The 18,050-nt window shown below is 39.6% G+C and overlaps 1 protein-coding gene across 1 annotated transcript; it reads right to left on the bottom strand.

The window, feature by feature from the left end:
• Positions 1–4,344: 4,344 nt before the first annotated feature.
• atp1b1b (ATPase Na+/K+ transporting subunit beta 1b) lies at positions 4,345–13,644 on the bottom strand. The gene is made up of 6 exons (XM_044187905.1): positions 13,401–13,644; positions 9,576–9,704; positions 7,502–7,657; positions 6,842–7,026; positions 6,206–6,289; positions 4,345–6,014 (listed from the first exon to the last, which is right to left on the bottom strand). Exons 1-6 carry the CDS (start codon positions 13,489–13,491, stop codon positions 5,754–5,756), a joined length of 906 nt encoding a protein of 301 aa, XP_044043840.1. The 5' UTR covers positions 13,492–13,644; the 3' UTR covers positions 4,345–5,753.
• Between the last annotated feature and the right edge of the window lie 4,406 nt (positions 13,645–18,050).

The raw sequence follows: 18,050 nt of genomic DNA, 5'->3' as shown, positions 1-18,050 counted from the left end.
CCTGGCAGTGTGATGCTATCTCTCTGCTCCATTACTGTTATCTGAAGCCCTGTGAACAGACTCCCTGCTTGTCTCTGTCTCTCTCTCTTCCTCTCTGCCCACACTGTCACACATAGCTGTAATCTAAGCATCATATATTTACCCATCCATCCATTTTCTCATCCTGTTCAGGGTCATAGATGGTTGGAGACTTTAATAGGCATGTGTACGCCTTATATCCTTTGATCCCATTAGAATGTGACAGCACACATATGCCTCATCCTCAGAATAACTGTTGTTATATGTGGCCAGATTAATCAAAGCTCAGAGTCAAGTACAGATTTAGCAACTGTTCCACTTAGAATAAGGACAGAATATCCTAGTAGTATGTTTCATTTGTAACAGTGTATTATGCTGCCTTCTTGGTCAGATCACTGTTGAAAAACAAATTTAAAACTCTTTAATGAGGCTTTTACTTGCTTTAATAAAGACAAAAGAAGGGCAGCATGTGATGGGTTAGCACATGAAGTCAAAATGGATCTGGACATTTCAGCCTTCAGACTGTTACAGTTCATTGTTGGCATTTAAAGGTCCCACCACCTGGAAGTCACTTGCTGTCTTCTCTGATCCATATTTTTCATATATGTTTACACTTCTATACATTTACTTAATATTGTCATTCTTCTGCTCCATATTGTAATTGTAGTGTTAGTCTGTATGACCCTAGGTCACTAAACTGGACATTGATCATTACATCTCTGCCATACTTGAATAATTGTGCAATATTCTGTGTATTACTCCCGTGCAATATTTAGTTTTCCTATGTTAGTTTTTCCTACTTATTGATATTGATATTATATACCTCCATTACTGCTGTGCATTACTGCTCTGTAATAATCTCAATAAACTACACTTAACTCCACAGTACATGCACCACTACTTATTACTTATATTATTACATTGTATTATTATACTGTATTATCATCATCAACCGGTAAACCCACTTGGTATGTCACACTTATTTTATCTTATACTTATACCCACCTGGTACTTATTTTATTTTCTGACCTGTTTCATAATGTTTTATAGTGTATTGTATTATATTTTTCCTGTGTGCACTGACATAAAGGCGAGCTACTGTAACAAAGAGTTTCCCTTCGGGGATCAATAAAGTATTTCTGATTCTGATTCTGATTGCTGATGTTATTGCTATCTACTCTGTATGTATGACATGCTGCATGTCTATTTGTACTGGAAAAAAGATTCCTCCGCTGTTGCTCCTCCTGAGGTTTCTTTCATTTATTTTTGGTTGTTGTTCCGTGTCTGAAGCAGGACAGAGGGTGTATGTATGCTATACAACACATTTGTGATTTGTGGCAAATTTGTGATTTTGTGCTATATAAATAAAATTGACTTGATATGTTTGTCTACTACTGAGGTAGTAATGGTAAAGTGGGCAGGATTATATCAGGTGTCCAGGGTTCCTGCAGCAACAGTCCTATTCAAGGTGAATTAACAGTACTGTGTACAAAAGTACTGACAACTGGTCAATTTCCTTGTCTGTTTGTAAAGATTAACATGGTTCTAAACACGAGACACTGTGGAGAAAATACTGTAATTCTTCATTCAATAACAGTTATTACAAGTCCCAGAGACCACTGCTGCAAAGATCATCCGATCACCTCAGGTCGTGCTGCTACGTCTACATCAATAAGATCAGTTAGTGATTTAGTTAGTTATTAAATTAAAAATATTCTTTTATACCAAGCAACTTCCACAGCACTGGACAATGTCTTGGTCTCAGAGAGGAAAGGGTCTACAGTGTTTGGTCAGTTTTGTTCCATATATGAATGACTGTATTCATATTTCTTTCAATATTACATTTCATGAGAGAAAATCTACCAAATTTTTTGTGTGACTTTTCTTGGCCTTTCTGAGCTACATTCCTGACTACAAACACTTCATTTCTTTATTTGTGGATTATTTTGACTTGATCTGTCAGGCATGTTACGGAAGAGGAAAACTTAACTTTCTTTTCTCTTTTGTTTTCCATTTTTTGTCCACAATAGTTCATAAAAAATGTCCCAATCTCGCAAATCATTTTAAAAAAGACCTGAAACTCATCTAATCTAATCACTTGTCTCTTGAGCTATGGCCTAACTTGAGTGTGAAAGTTCTCATTCATTCAAACTCTATCTGCTGATGAAGACAAAGAGATGTGATTGAAAGCTCCAGAAGAAAAGCTAAAAAGCCGACATTGTGTTAAGATTTAGTTTTTGAGATATCCTGCTAACAAACAAACAAAAAATAGGCTGAACACACATGTTCTTGGGTGGAGGTAATTGAAGGAACCTGGTTTAATAAGCAGCTGCTGATTGGCCGGCTGTCGGCCTGCTTGGCTGGCTCTGTTGGCCCCTGTGGCTCCTGGTGAATACCTGCTCTCTGGTGGTGCCTGAAACAACATTCCTCTGTTAGCTGCTACACAGCAGCTACCTCCTATAATTACAGCGCCATGTGTCTGCAACTGATCCAGCAGCCTCCTCCTGCCTGCACTCTGAGAGCTGAACGACGAATAACAGAAATCGTCCAGTCACTCTGCTCCTCCTCCTGAGCCAACAACAGTTTATTCATTCATCTCTGAGGTCAAAAAGGAAGAGGGTGAAGGGTTAAAGTCTATCACACAGACAGAGAAAAGAAGGACAAAGTTAGGAAATAGTATATTCATATTTATAGATTATTACTCCTGCATGAGTCTCCATTTGTCATTGGATTATGCAGGGCTGTTTAGAGAAAACTGTGTGTAGTTTGACTCAGATACAGTACCGTGTTGGCCAGGGCTGCTGTACCATTCAAAATGAGTTTCACTCTTGGACGTCTCAATCCCGGACATTCCCACCAGCTCCTCCAAGCCCTATAAATTCTTGCCAGCAAGTTTTGAAACTCAGCTGTGGACTTTCACTGAGTTGTACCCTCAAATGCCGCTCCTCATTTAGTAGCTTTAAAGTTACAGGAAATATTTTCACATTGTATAGCCCATATACTGTACATTATCTGCTGGTAGATAATGTACAGTATCATCATAGCTCTACACTGAGTGAAATATTCAAATCCAGGATGCCATGTTTTCATGGTTATTTTGGCTACACCTTCAAATGCAGATGATCTAGATCAGTGATGCCCAACCTGGTGGTGTCTGAGGGGCCACAACATGATTAATAAGAAAAACTGGTCTAGATTTGTTGAGCATATTTCAATTGCAGGCCTACTTAGAGCTTTAGATTCAAACTGATTACCAGTAAAGTCATTTGAGTATGTTTTTAAATGTTTATGTCACATTTAGTTCTGGTGTTTCTCAGTGACCAATATTTCAACTTGTAGGTTTAATAGAAGACCTGCATGCTGGGATAGGCTCCAGTACCCTGACCAGTGATACAATAGCACAGGAAATGTTTCATATTGAGCAGTATACAGAAAATAAAAGGGATGTCAGGTAGTTCATTGTTTAGCACTGTGCCCTCACATCCAGGAGTGTTCAAGAATTTACGTTCTCAGTTTCCTGCCAATCACATGAATGCAGCTTCAAAATTACCTTTTGTTTTTTAAGTTTGATATCTGTGGTAGGTGTGTGATGGATGGACACCTGTCAGGGTGTTCCCCAGCTAAAGGTACTTGGGCAGACCCTCCATCCTGACCTGAGCCTATCTGGGTCTTGGGTCTATGGTTGCTGGTCCACCTTAGATCTGACTACAAATACTAAGGGTCTCAGGTGTGTGTAATAATTGCGATTGTGCCCAAGAACAGATTTATGATCAACACAAGTTGCATCGTTGGTCAACTAATCAAAACACAACTAATCACTGACATGAGTGTCTTTATTGTGTTAAGAGATTTGTCTATGAAGATTATCAGTAATCCAGTAAATCAGCCACAGCCAACCATAACTGCTGCTGAAGCTGCTAAAACGTTGTGGGTCATTTCAGGCTGGGTACAAATTTTCAGCAACATTAAAGGGTGTGTCCAAAATCATTCCGTTGTTCACTCATTAACTCGTTGTGGGATTGTTAGCAGAAAGTATTGTACATATCATGGACACAACCATTTTTGTTTCACTGTAGGAATTTTTGAGGGCACTATATAGTGGATACATTTGCACTCAGAATTCAGGCACTCAAATAAAATGGTGGAATGTAAATATGGAGTACTATACAGTAAATAGGGAGGGATTTCAGACAGATTCTGAGAGCTCTGCTCCCTGTCTGCCATGCAGCATATGCTGTGAAGAGGCCCTGGACCCGCACATTATGATCAGATGTTGGGGTTCAGGATGTAGATTTGTGAAAATGTCACAGAAAAAGAAAACAAGAGAAACGTCCATTTTGACTTTATTGGTTTCTATCTTTGATTAATGACAAGGTGGATGAACTGATGGAAAGTTGACTGATGTTAAAGTTCAAGTCAAGTGTTTCACATTAACATGAGATCTTATAGAATATTAAAGCAAACATCATTGATCAGCTAAAGCCACTGAGCTCTGTAAGAACTCTAATTTATTTTTTTAAATGCATGAACATCAGGTCATTGTGGAATTAAACTGCCCGTTACCTGTTCATTCTACACCTAACTACATTCATGGCCAAAACACAAATCAAGAGTTAACCATTGAAAGGTTGCAAGGCAAGACATGACATGACTTTAGCACTCAACATGAGATCCTAAAAACGAGTACTGCATTGCTTCTGATAAAGACCCGTCGCTTAAACTCGTCACTTTGGTATTGCATTTATACATTACAATATTCTGCAAAGAAACAAAAATGTACAACTGCATAAATATAAAATTCTTCCACCATGTTTAATGGCTAAACACTCAAGAGTTACACCACAATGCTGTGAAGAATCCAGCAAAAAAACAAAAAAAAAAAAAAAAAAAAAAACAAAGAAAATCTTAAAAACTAAAGTTAGCACCGTCGCCACACCATTACAGCAGGACAAAGTGTCTAACAGGCTGGACACACAACTCTAAATTCAAGGCAAAATCAAAAGTAGAAGGCATGATACCAAGTAATAAAACTCCTTCACACGTTTAAGAGATTTAACGAAGCACAAAAAGAAAATAAAGTCTCCCATGATCAGATGTAAAAGACAAATAAAAAGAGGAAAGAAGTTCCCTGGAGTGCAGCCTTTTCCTTACACAGATCACAAGAGTGTACCATGTCAAACAATTTCAATCAAGTAAGTGGGAGTGTGTGTTTGTCTGACACACACATGCCTAGAACAGCTAAAGCTTGCTCACAGAAGAAAATGAGAACAGCGTGGTTTGGAAGGACCCGATTTTGCGACTACTGCAAACTCCAAAAATATCTACTGAAACCACACAAGGCAGCGATATGCAGAGGGGACAAACACAGCTCGCTACGTGTCAGAGATGGAATTAAACTTCACAGTCATCAATGAACAATGTCCCATGGCTTGTGGAAAAGTCTCATTTACAGCAGAATAAATATTTTCATTAGGTCTATTGCTACTTTTCCTCTAAAATTACATTCTAACGCTAAACAGAAGTGTAGAAGCTAGTGATGAAAGCAGACAGATTACACATCGGTCCCCTATCCGGATTTTTCTCTCATTTATTCAAGACTAGTTGTGATTGACTTAACCGCTACAGCCTAACCCCCTCACTTATTATCTCCTACATTAGATTGGTATTTAGTTAAGGACAAAAGGGGGCAGAGGGGGGAGGGGCTGTCAGGGAAAGTGCTATGGTCCTGATGACGGTCATAAACTGTTAACCTGGAGCTTGATGTCAAAGCGTCCCTGGTAGCGGTCCTTGTCGCTGTAGTCGATGTTGTCTCCAAACACTTTGCATTCAATGCGCAGTTCGGTGTTCAGGGTCAGGTTGGTGAAGTGCAGTGCCACCAGCGGCTGCAAGTACTGAGGGTGCAGCAGCTTGCCGTAGTAGGGGTAATACTGCAGGGGAAAGCCGCCACCAATACCGTAGTACTTAATCTCCCCAATTTTACCAGCATCCTCCTCTTTCTGGAAGGAAGAAAAAAAAAAAAAAAAAAAAAAAAAAAAAAAAAAAGACAATGACAAAACTACAGAGCAAGTTTCAAAGAACTGGGACAGAATTGTTATATTCAGGATTTATTTTGAGGACACACAAAGGAAATCACAAATTTGTACTGAGGTCTAAACTGAAATACAAAAAACAAAAAAAGGGGGGGAACCTTGTGGGTGCAGAAGATCGGGATGACATTGGGCTGCACCTTGGGTTGAGCCTCTTCAGGGATACTTTCATTAGAGGTAGGAGGCTGAAAAAAGAAGAAGTAGTTAGGTGGTGGAGTAAAAAAAAACAAAACACATTAATACAGGTGTAGATGCACGCAGAGCATATTGTGATTGGATCAACCAGACCACAGCTGAAGATCTGGCTCATTGTAATCAGATCTCAGCAGGTGTCCAAACTGTACAGATGTCATCATCTGTACAGTTTGGACACATTCTGAAAAATAAAATAAAAAGCCATTCCAATCAACAAGTTGAAAGGTCACTCTGTCTCTTCTTATTATCTCAAGCTGCAGAGGAAAAATAAGTCAGGCTCATACAGCAGCATTTCTTAGGAGTCTCTAGAGGGACTGCTAGATGATGTGCAAGATGAGGGTCATGTGACTGATGGGGGTAGCTGAACTAGCACTAGTGCTAGTGCTAGCAAGCTGCTCCACTGGCTCTGATGATGACTAGCCAAATTACATTTTCAGTCTGGTGCTCAGTTTCTTGCAGCATCCAACAATTTAGGACATTTGGACTTTGTCTCCAACAAAACATGACTCCATTTGCAAACAGACTTATTCATTGAAAATTACCCTTGGACGGAAGTTGACAATCCTGTTGAGCTTTACAATCAGGCAGGGCTTGCCCTCCTTAAAACCAAACTCGCGGTCCTCGATGCCAGAGCAGGGTCCCAGCAAGGTCCTGGAGAAACGACAGGCCTTCCTGACGCCCACATCGCTCTCCAAGTCGCCCCGGTTCTTGTACTCTGCAGGCTCATCTGGAGGGGGGAGTGAAGAGTTAACTTGGGTTATAGCCAGTGTCTAAATGTCAAGTAACAATATTACATTATGTCCATTCCTATCAAGTTTAGATTAGGCTTCAGCCAAGATGTTTGCAGTGTTGCAATTACGCAAATGTTTGCCCAGAGCAAAGAATAGATATCTTTAACCTCTTAGAGATTCCAAATTTGCCATGGATACCAAATGTCACGGTAAGTTTTGGGGGAAGGTATAAAATTATGCACAAGACATCTAGAATATCTGCATTCGATGTTTATGACGCAGCCATAAAAACATAGCATCTTGGATTTTAGGTTTCACTCCATGTAGCATCATAAAGCTTCAGTGAAGAGTTGAAGCTGCGTCATCATTGCTGATGCTCTATTCTCATCATATTTCTGGAGGCAGCTGTTCAGCTCTGGAACTTTCCAAAGGGAAGTAGGAGGAGCCAGTGAGACGGCAGTAAAAACCTACCTCCACAGTCCTCGAACTTCATCTGGTCCCTCTGGTTTTCATCATCATACTTGGCCAGGAAGTCCTTCAAGGCCCTGGTGTAAGGCAGGTAGGTCTCCATTTCATTGACGTTGAAGGACACTTCAGATTTGTCTGATCGTGGAGTGTGTGTAAGGCCTGCAGGAACAACAGATAAGCCGCTTGTTATCAGCAGTAATACTATATTTAACGTTTGCGTCCTGATCCCAGAGCCCTCATATCTTGAATAAGAACAGATAATTACACAAGCTTTGAAAGTCTGAAATGAGACATTTGAGTTTAGATGTCTCAAGAGTTACTGTAACACAATCAGGAACACTGACTATGTGTTAAATACACATTTTTGCCAACTTCTGCAGATTCAAATAAGATGATCAATATCAATGTCACGTCTGCGCATCCAGGATACAGATACTGTTTCCTCCTGCTTCAGTCTTTGTGCTAAAATAAGCTGAATACAGTCTGGACCTGCAGTGTCTCTGTACTGGACTGGATGAAACTGATAGATCTCATGTGACTAGGCCAGTAACACCACACATTAGGGAGCTCATTTGAACTCCTGATCTGTGTTATTTTAACTTAATCTAGGCTATTAACTGCATGTTTAGAAAACTGTGTCAACTCTAATCAGTTGACCAGAGATCAGGTCATTGACAGCAGATTTCCTTGTGACACAACTGTATTTGGGTGACCTCAAATGATCACAATGCTCACTGACATGCCTCCTGTTTAACCTCTACAAGTTTACTGTGGAACAGCAATCAGTAGCTGGCAGCCACCAGCCTTCCCTGCCATGGAAACCAGGCTGTGGTGTGTACACAGGGGAGGCTTGCTGTCAGTGCAGGCACTGTACTGGGCCCATGATATATAAAGAGTTCATTTACAAACAATATGTTTCTGATTACTGTTTGTACAGGTGTCTCTTTGACCAAGTCACCTTGCATTTTGTCACTAAAAAGTATGACAAACAGTGTGATCATGAATTTGTCTTTAGATATTACATCTTTATTATACTTGAATAAGATTGTGCATGATTTTTAAAAAACGATTTTTGCCTTTATTTGATAGGAACCGCTGAAAAGATGAAAGGAAATGTGGGAGAGAGAGAGAGGGGATGACATGCAGCAAAGGGCTGGATTTGAACCTGGGCCGCTACAGTAAGGACTCAGCCTTACATGGGGTGCGTGCTCTACCAGTTAAGCCACTGGTGTGCCCCAGTTTTGCATGATTTCTATTCATAGTTCATGCTTTTCCTTTGATATAGCAGTTGAGCAAACAATCTCACAAAGGGATCCATTTAGTAGCTGTTCTGGAGCTTTTGATTTTCTCAAATGTATAATTACATTTATGTGTTGAATTCAACATAAGAGAAACTCCACCATCCAACACTTGCTTTTGCAACTGCAAAACAGCCCCATGTTCACAAGCTAACAAGTAATGGAGAAAGAAGAATGAATTAAAAAAAACAAAACAAAACAATCCATGTGACTGTACATGAATGCATCATTCAGGCAGACTTTAAGAAAAAGACTTCAGAAATTAAATACATACAATTATTTTTGGGTAGGGTTACATCTATTTATGTGGGCTGCCAAAATAAATTGTGTAATTTGTGTATTTTTCTCCAAAGATAGATATGACATCACACATCTAACCTTGTTTACAACTCAACATCATACATAATAATACAGTCACTTGACCAGAATGTTTCACACATGTATTCATCCTGAGGCTGTCGTGAAAAACAATCTTGTCATGTCAAAAACGTCACTGATCCACTGAGTAAGCACCAAGAGGTCATATCTCTTCTGAGGAACTCCTCCCACAGACCCATTCAGGAAGGTTTAGCTGCCATTTTTATTTAGAGAAAAATTGCTTAGAGGATTCTCTTTTAAGCATACATGACCCCATTTGCTACTTTATTTATTTAACTGTTACTAAGCAGTGTGATTATTCTTTTTTTCCCTTTCCGAGTGTCTACAAATGACCTTTAGACTCAAGAGACTGATCTGCATGCTAGCATTTTAACAGACAGGAAGTGGGTGACACTTCTTACCAGGGGGTGCGACTCTGTCCTGCCAGGTGGGCTTGTAGTCACTCAGGGTGAGCAGCATGGCTTGGATGGTTCCGACGAAGATCCCAGCCAGGCACCCGTAGAAAATGACATAGAACAACAGAATTTTGACTGCGGAGGAGAAAAAATTAATGTGTCAGTACAGCTGTATAGAGAGAGACAGAAGGTAAAACAGTAAGGTTTTCTATTGCCATCTTAGTGTCAAATTTAGTCAAAAAGTAACAGTACGATCATATCAGATACCGTTCCAAAGCCATAGCCATAAGCCATAAGCCATAATATTATCACCTAAGCCAACTCTAGATAATATCGCTACAGTTTAAACTGCATGGATCACTTGTTCTCACTGTTATGAGCTGTCAAAATGGAAATAGACAAAGAACGAAGACTGAGGTATTCATTCTGTAACAGGTAAACTTTACAAGACCTACATTACCATTTAATAACACCATGACAACTGATAACAGTTACACACAATTGTAGATTTATATATTAAAAAAAATTCAAAAAGTATTCACCACCTCCTTGGACTTGCAATGGTTGTACAAAATTAAGTCATGATAGATGTTTTTGTGATTTTTAATTTAAAAAAAAAAACAAAAAAACAAACACTGGACAAAAACTTACAAAGTGAAAACAACTGTAAAACAAATAACTGACTGCCTACAATTGCCTAAATATTCACCCCCTTTATTCTAATCACCACTGGTGGCGGCCAATTGTTTTAGAAGTCACTTATAAAAGTTGGAGATAATCTGTGTGTAATTAATGTGGGACAGGTGATTCTATGTTGGGGTGTTAATGGACAAACAAACTGTATTTAACAAATAACCACCCTCAAAGGCCACCTAGATATCTGTGCACATTCGAACCAGTTGAGCTGCAGCAGGGCTCCGTGGCTGAGGTGGGAGAAGGGAGTATGTACACAGTAACATGTGCTTCGCCATCACAGCTGTTGAAAAGAAAAGCCTCACATAACATCTCAGCTTGTGTTTGCCAGAAGGCATGTAGGAGACTGAGACAAAGTGGAAGAAGGCTTTATGGTCTCATGAGAACATAAAATTATAGACCGTAAATAATTCAATTAAGCTTTTTGGCTGTTAAGCTAGAGCTATGATTGGTTTATGCTAAACACCACACATCAGGGGAAACACAACATGCTGTGGGGATATGAAGGACATGAAGGATGTTAAAGGTTAGGGGTCAAAAGAATGCAGCAAACTAAAGAGGTGAACTCTAGCACTCTGCAAGAGAACCGACCCACAGGAACACAGCTACACAGGAACCACAAAGTTAACTTCTGGAGTGACCAGGGTCCAGACCTAAATCTAATCCAGTATTTGTAGCACGACTTTAAAAAAAAAAAAAAAAAAAAAAAAGGCTGTTCACTCACAGTTAGGCCTGTCATGATAATATTATAACGAGTACGGTCTAGACCTGCTCTATAGAAAAAGTGCAATGAGATAGCTTCTGTTATGAATTGGCGCTATTTAAATAAAATTGAATTGATAACTACTTTTTTTGGACAATGTATTGTCCCACAAAAAAATTCCGATAAATAATAATATTGTCATTTTAAGACCATTTTATGCCACTGATGTAATGATAAGCATAATAATGCAAGTACAAACTTTAAATTAAAATTCTTAAGAATATTCAGACATTGGAATGTGGAAGAAAAAAAAAAATCCTAAATAAAAACAAATAAAATCAAAAACAACCAAAACAATAAATAAGACAACTAGAGAGTCAATAATTCTGGCATCATGGTGGCTAAAATGTTGGTGACATTCTTATGTAAAAAAAAAAAAAATAAATAAAACACGCATGTAAACACAATGGGTAATACCGAGGTCAGCAAAAAAGGATCAAGGTCATGTCCATAGTCAATAGACATATCATGACAGGTGACCATTACATATCACATATTGTACGATAAGTCGATAACGTAATTATTGTGACAGGCCTATTCACAGGCCCCTATGTAATGTGACGGAGCTTGAATAGTTGCACAGAGATAAAGGGAGGAAAAACTGCAGTGTGCAGATGAGCAAAGCTGATATATATTCAAGGTTCTAACTGCTGCTAATGGGGCCTCTAGAAATTACTAACCTCTTTAGGGGGTAAATACTTCTGTGCTTAAACTTACATCGATTTGTAGAGATTTGCCAAAAAGAAAACAAAAAACCAACAACTAAAAACTTTCAAATAACATTTAATTCTTCAGCATTTTATTAGATTAAAGGCTTTACGATATTGCCACGATACCAAAATTACTCTTCTGATACGTCATATTTCTGAGTATAAACACATCGTCCACAAAACTCAAAGTCATCCACATTAGTTCAAGTCTCTTCAACATGAAGTAGTTTTTCCTTAAGCTGCTCCAGCTCCAAGGATGTCTGTCAGACACGAACAAGCAAACAGAGCTAGTGTCTTGTAAGGAACTACAAAGCCACCATTCATAATGAAAAACAATCCAACAGTGGCAGCCATTGATGCTGTAGAATTACAGGTAACAGCATTACAATGCAGGACTGAAGTTAACCTTGCAGCTAGCAAGCTATACATTCATCTAGTCAGTCTTTTTGCTGCATGAAGCAATGTTAGAAGGTCACAACAGCATGAACCAATTAATACATGACACATCACTTGAGCTTGTTAGATACTAAGTACATAAGATCAAAGCTTGTGTCCTCTGGGCATTGTAAATCCGACATTCCTAGATATCTGTAGCACTGTATCTTAGCGACAGATGAGCCACAGCATAAGAACAATTAACATTCCACTCATGGCATTCTGCCAATTAAAATTGTAGACATGAGTAAAAACATATCCGATATCTTGTGGTTCAAACTCATTTGTTAAAAAAAGGTGGTCCCATAGCCGACCGGATGTCCTTTCATCACAACCTTCAACACGGCACTGCGCATGGCACACTTCCCAAATGCATCAACATTTTCAGATGACCTCAGAAGGACAAATATGAGCCCCAAAGCGCCACACATCAGCCTCACTCAACTGGAGCTCCTGCAGTAGCCGAGCTGCCTCTCTGTTCCTGAGCTCTGATCTAAGCTGAGCAGACATGGTGTCACTGAAACATGATTTTTTTTACCCAGGTGTTAGTGTCTAGACAGGACTGAACAGCTGTGTGACATTGAAAGGAGGAACAAGGACATATCAAGCCGCTGCTTGAGAAACAAGAGAAGAAAGGTCGAACAAGTTAATCAGTTGTATTGTTCGTTAGATTACAGTGACATCTGATCAGTAGAACCCGACACGGATCGATAGTCCTCTCTCCATTTCTAAGCAGGCACTATCACTTTGACTCACCTTGGACCGTGATGCATTTTTAACCCTTTAATTACCCATTCCACAACTGCTAAAAGACAACTTGACGTTTCCCCCCCAACAACGAAAGGTCAAAACAACTGGAAGTCCAATCAGCTAACGTTAGCTTGCCACCGTCTGCACTGCAGACCGCACCGCAGCGTCTACGCTCTCTGAATGCAAGTTAGAGAACTTGGAATTCCACACATCAGGACCTTGTTTTAACCGTCATGAAGCTATTTTATAAAACTAAAGCCAACTCATTTGGCGGAATGTGCATTTCCGAGGTCAAACGTGGGGACATAGAAATCAAGTGAAACTTGGTAGATATATTAGTTACAATAGTTTGTTACTGAATGCAGTAAAGTCAAATCAAACAGGTGGTAAGAAACACGAGGTGACCGGCGCGCGCTCCTACAACTGTGAGCGCGCGCTTACCATTTTACCATGAACCGGCCAGATAGCAACCATACTTACACCAACTGCTACCGGTACGACCGAGCAGCTCTCCTTTCTCCGAATCCCACAGCAACTTCTTCCATCCGCCATCGTCTTTATTTGAAGGCATTTTGATTTACTTCCTGTAAAGGTGTTCCTTTAGTCGTTCCTCGGCGGACTCCCTCCGTGTGGTAACCAACTCCCGACCAGTCGCAGAGGAACCCAGCTCTGTCCGCCGGAATGCTCCCCAATATAAACCGTTCCTCCGCGACTCCGCCCGAAACTCTCAATAAGTTACCTAGTAGGAGGGCGGAGCAGCGCCGGCCAATTAGGGAGCGGATAAGACGTGCGTAGCTCTGACGTCAGGAAGACGGACAGAAAGCCTATAGAGGCAGACATTTAGCGCTATACATATCTTGCCTGAGCTTTGCAGTTATGTCTGTGTAGGTACAAAGTTATTCATTGTCTTCAGGTATTATGGCATAGGCCAAACCTCTGTCAGCCCTGAGTTCCAGATTTTTCACTACAAAAAGTGGTTCACAATATGCCATATATATAGCTATACAAAGTGTATGTACACGTGTTTACATACAGGACATAGGCCAACATACATGCACAGATATACAAAGGTTATTGTAGGGTATTGTGAAAGGCAAACATGTGGACATCTATCTATCTATCTATCTATCTATCTATCTATCTATCTATCTATCTATCTATCTATCTATCTATCTATCTATCTATCTATCTATCTATCTATCTATCTATCTATCTATCTATCTATCTATCTATCTATCTATCTATCTATCTATCTACCAAGCCCGAAATAACACACTATGGTGCCCCTGGGAAAAACAAGCTCTTGAATATTTGTATATTACAAAGTTTGGAGAATGAAACTGCAATGAATTACATCACTAACATACAAATGACACACAGTGAACCTGGGGCCAGGGGCCCTGGACTTCATATAGATCCATCAGCCACTTGTCATGAATAGTGGGTGCAGATAAGACTGTAAATCAAAGTTTTAGAAAATATGAGCTCTTTTATAATTCTAATGGTCTATGTATAGCTAAAGACTTGTAATTCAGCATGACTGTTCAGGTTAAGTCACTGCATTCCAACAATTACAACAAGGCACATGCAGAATGCCAGATTACAGTGCACCAACCTACAATTCTGAATGAAAACACTAATTATGGCACAAACAATGCAATCATTTCATCCCCTTTACTAACAGAATGGAGTTGATTTAGCTGAAGCCTGTGTGGCTCACACTCGTATCTGTTCCCATTTTAACTCGGTGGGTGTCCTGCGTTGTTGTGTACAGTGGACCCCTCTTCACAGCCACCCTCCTCACACCACAGGGATATTAAGCTCTAGTTACACAGCATTGCCAAGTATACACATAGTTGAAACCTGTATATATATCCTGCCTTCTACATCCTATAAACCCTCTCTCAAGTCGGCTCCAAGGGCATTTCTGCTGCCAGTGCCAGGGGCCACATGATGGCCCAATTTTCTATCTAAGCTCGAAATAAGAGGCTTTTAATTTATACTGTGTTACCAAGTACTAAATGACTATACCTCTTAAACGCCTCCTCTGGATTAATTTTGAAAACGGTTTCAAATTTGATTTGCAAGAAATTACTAGAACAACCACTGCCTAATCAACCTGCTCCTTGCCCACCCAATACACTTACAAGCACATGCACATGCCCACTATACAAACACGTGTACATCCTTCAACTTTACATTCTTGTCAGGCTATGTGAGCTGTGTGTAATGTGTGTGTTCATGCATGCATGTGTGAAATCGCTCAGCAATGTGCTGCCATAAGGGTTTCTTGAGCTGTGTACATTTGTTTAAATGTAAACATGTGTGTGTGTAGGTGTGATTGGTCTGGATTACACACATGAGGGTTTTGACCTTTAAATATCACCTCAAGGACAAGAGGAGTCAAATCACTGATGTTTTCCAGATCTATGTAATGCCATCCTGAAGAAAAGACTCACCTGACCTCCTGCTCAAGTCTTGACATCCAGTCGCATAGGGAGGATTACTGCAGATATCTGTGCACATATGGATGAAAAAACATAATATATTGTGGATATTTAGAATATATATAGGCTGAGCTTGAAGGGTCATTATTGACCTTGAAAATAGCAGTTTGAAAAAAAAAAGACTAGTAGAAATTTTGTCCTGACACTACATATTTCAGGGAATTTTTTACAAGGAAACTAAAGAGCAGCCGTAGGGTCACCCATCTCCTTGACTGTAGCTAACTTGAACAGTTTGACAACAACTTCTAACCACCTGACATGTGTCACCCATATACCAGATATGGGTACAAGGTACAACAGGTACAAGGAGCGGATGATGAGAAACCTGGCCTGACTTTAAATAGACACTGCTAAATCATCGGGGCCCACCAGAAGCATCCCAGTGGAAGTCCCTCATGTGGCTGATTTTTCTGAATATCTAGCCAGTCTTCAAGTTACAAGGAGTCATCACTTAAACAAACCATTCAACACCTTAAAGGATTTTAAAAAGTGCTTGTTGGATCATCAAATAGAATTAGAAACCTACAATCCAACAAGCATGCCCACTTCATGTAACGATTGGTCAGGTGTGCGGAGGTGAGAAATTAGGCATTCCTTACATAAAAAACTTACATCACTTTTCAAGTGCAACACCATGACTGCCCTCGAGAAGAGATGATCCCAAAGCGTGTGCCAGTTTGAACTGTTATCGCATCGAGCCCCTCTCTACGAAGGCAGGCTTTTTCTTTGAGTGTGGCCATTCTGAATAGCTATAAACAATTTTGCCTTGAGACTCAAACCAACAATGCATGTATCCTACTAACAAGTATTGTGTGTGTATCCAAAGCCTGATATATCTCATTCTTCTGTGCCACAGAGCTCCACTGTTGTCCAAAAACATTTTAAATCACATCAATGAGCCACACTGTTGCAGTGGTTGACATGTTCCTTCATTATCATGAACACATGCTATAGTTTACTATAATACTCATTAGAGCACCAAATGTGGATTCATCTGAAAATAGTCTGCAATAAATGCACTATTTCCTCCTGTTTGTTTAGTTAATTTTGTTAAAAACGACAGTGAATATATATGAACATAAATGTGTCTGATACACTGAAACAAAAGCAATCCATGTGGCATTGTATTACCTTCAAAATATATTTTAAAAATACAAGTGTAACAGTATTCTCTAATAACTGCAAAAATGTAAAGGAAGGAAATACTGTTGCATTGTATTTACGTATTGATCAAACAGCTGCAAATCATTTGAAAATTCAGTGTTAATCAGCAGTGGCAGGTTGGTGGTGTTTTGCTACACCAGCTACAATAAAAAAAAGTATTTGAGAGCTACACTGATTTTAATTTTAATTTTCCTGTGACTTTCTAGCAGCCGTAGTCATAGTGCTGAATCCCACCAATCTACTGCTCCAAACATGATGAGACAAGCTCTACTAATTGCTGAGAACCATGCTGCTACTATATACTTGTCCTGATCCAAAATTGGTCATAATTTGCACGACTACAATGCTCATTTCCTTTGTTTATATAATGGAGCTAATGTGAAGGTAACCATCAGGCTAGAATCACAGAGGCAGGGTTTGTGAAGCAGCCAGTGAGATAAAGCCTGCCATTTTACTAATGATACAGCTTGGTGTCTGACAGCGACCACACCTAGACATCTCCAGCCTTTTGTCAGCTTGTGTACACAATAAACATGAGTACTGCGTAAGGGTGTGTGGGGGAGGGTGGACTCAAGGTGAAAGTGAGTCTTCCTGTTTGAGGCCTGCATAGGTCACATGCTACCATTTACACAAATGCAAGTTTCTAAATCTGATCAACTCTCACCAACATTTTCACCTACTCTGGCCTTCAATGGTGTTCATAATTGACGTGGATGTGTCACACTGATGAAACAGTGTTGTAGCTGTTTGAAACATGTAGCTGTTTGTGAGATTTGTACACGTTGTTTCTTCAATGTGTGCGTTGTGCACGTGGGAGTCATTTACCTAAACAAAGGACTTTCACCCATCTATAAACCAAAAGTCAATGTTGACTTATTATTTTAACCCAAACAATTTCTACATTCACATTTAGGGAAAGTACACCAAAGAGTCTACAGAAAACGTAAAGTGGAGGCTTGTAGCTGGTTGAGTTGAAAGTGTAAATGAAGACTTGTCTTCAGCTGAGCTTCTGTAGCACTGATAAGCAGACCCAACCCATAATGCTTTATGATGGCCTATGGCACATGCACAAAATTAATGAGATCATTCTTAATTAATTCAGGTGCTATAGATTATTACATTCTGTTGCCTGCTGGCTTCCTCTTAATTGAATCAATTCATCTCTGGATCTCATCAAGTGATTCTATCGCAGTGGTTAAGTTATCCAATCATTGTATGATAATGTACATTCTGTATTCACTTGATCTACTGTCATGTTTAAACTGTACGAAATATTCAAACCCAAGACATGATGGGTTATTTGGCTTCACAGTTACATCCAACAGAAATATTCTACAAGTCTTATGCATCATTTGTGCATTTATTCCCCAAATATTTAGCCCAACATGTTAGAAACTTTCGAACCTCCTCTAGAATGTAAAATAGGTGTGTTTGAATGCAACTTGTCCACTTCACGTGA

Source organism: Siniperca chuatsi, linkage group LG24 (assembly GCF_020085105.1).
Source record: "Siniperca chuatsi isolate FFG_IHB_CAS linkage group LG24, ASM2008510v1, whole genome shotgun sequence".
In the NCBI taxonomy this organism is placed as follows: domain Eukaryota; kingdom Metazoa; phylum Chordata; class Actinopteri; order Centrarchiformes; family Sinipercidae; genus Siniperca; species Siniperca chuatsi.
The sequence above is the reverse complement of the archived record's forward strand: the minus strand, read 5'-3'. Positions and strand labels throughout refer to the sequence as shown.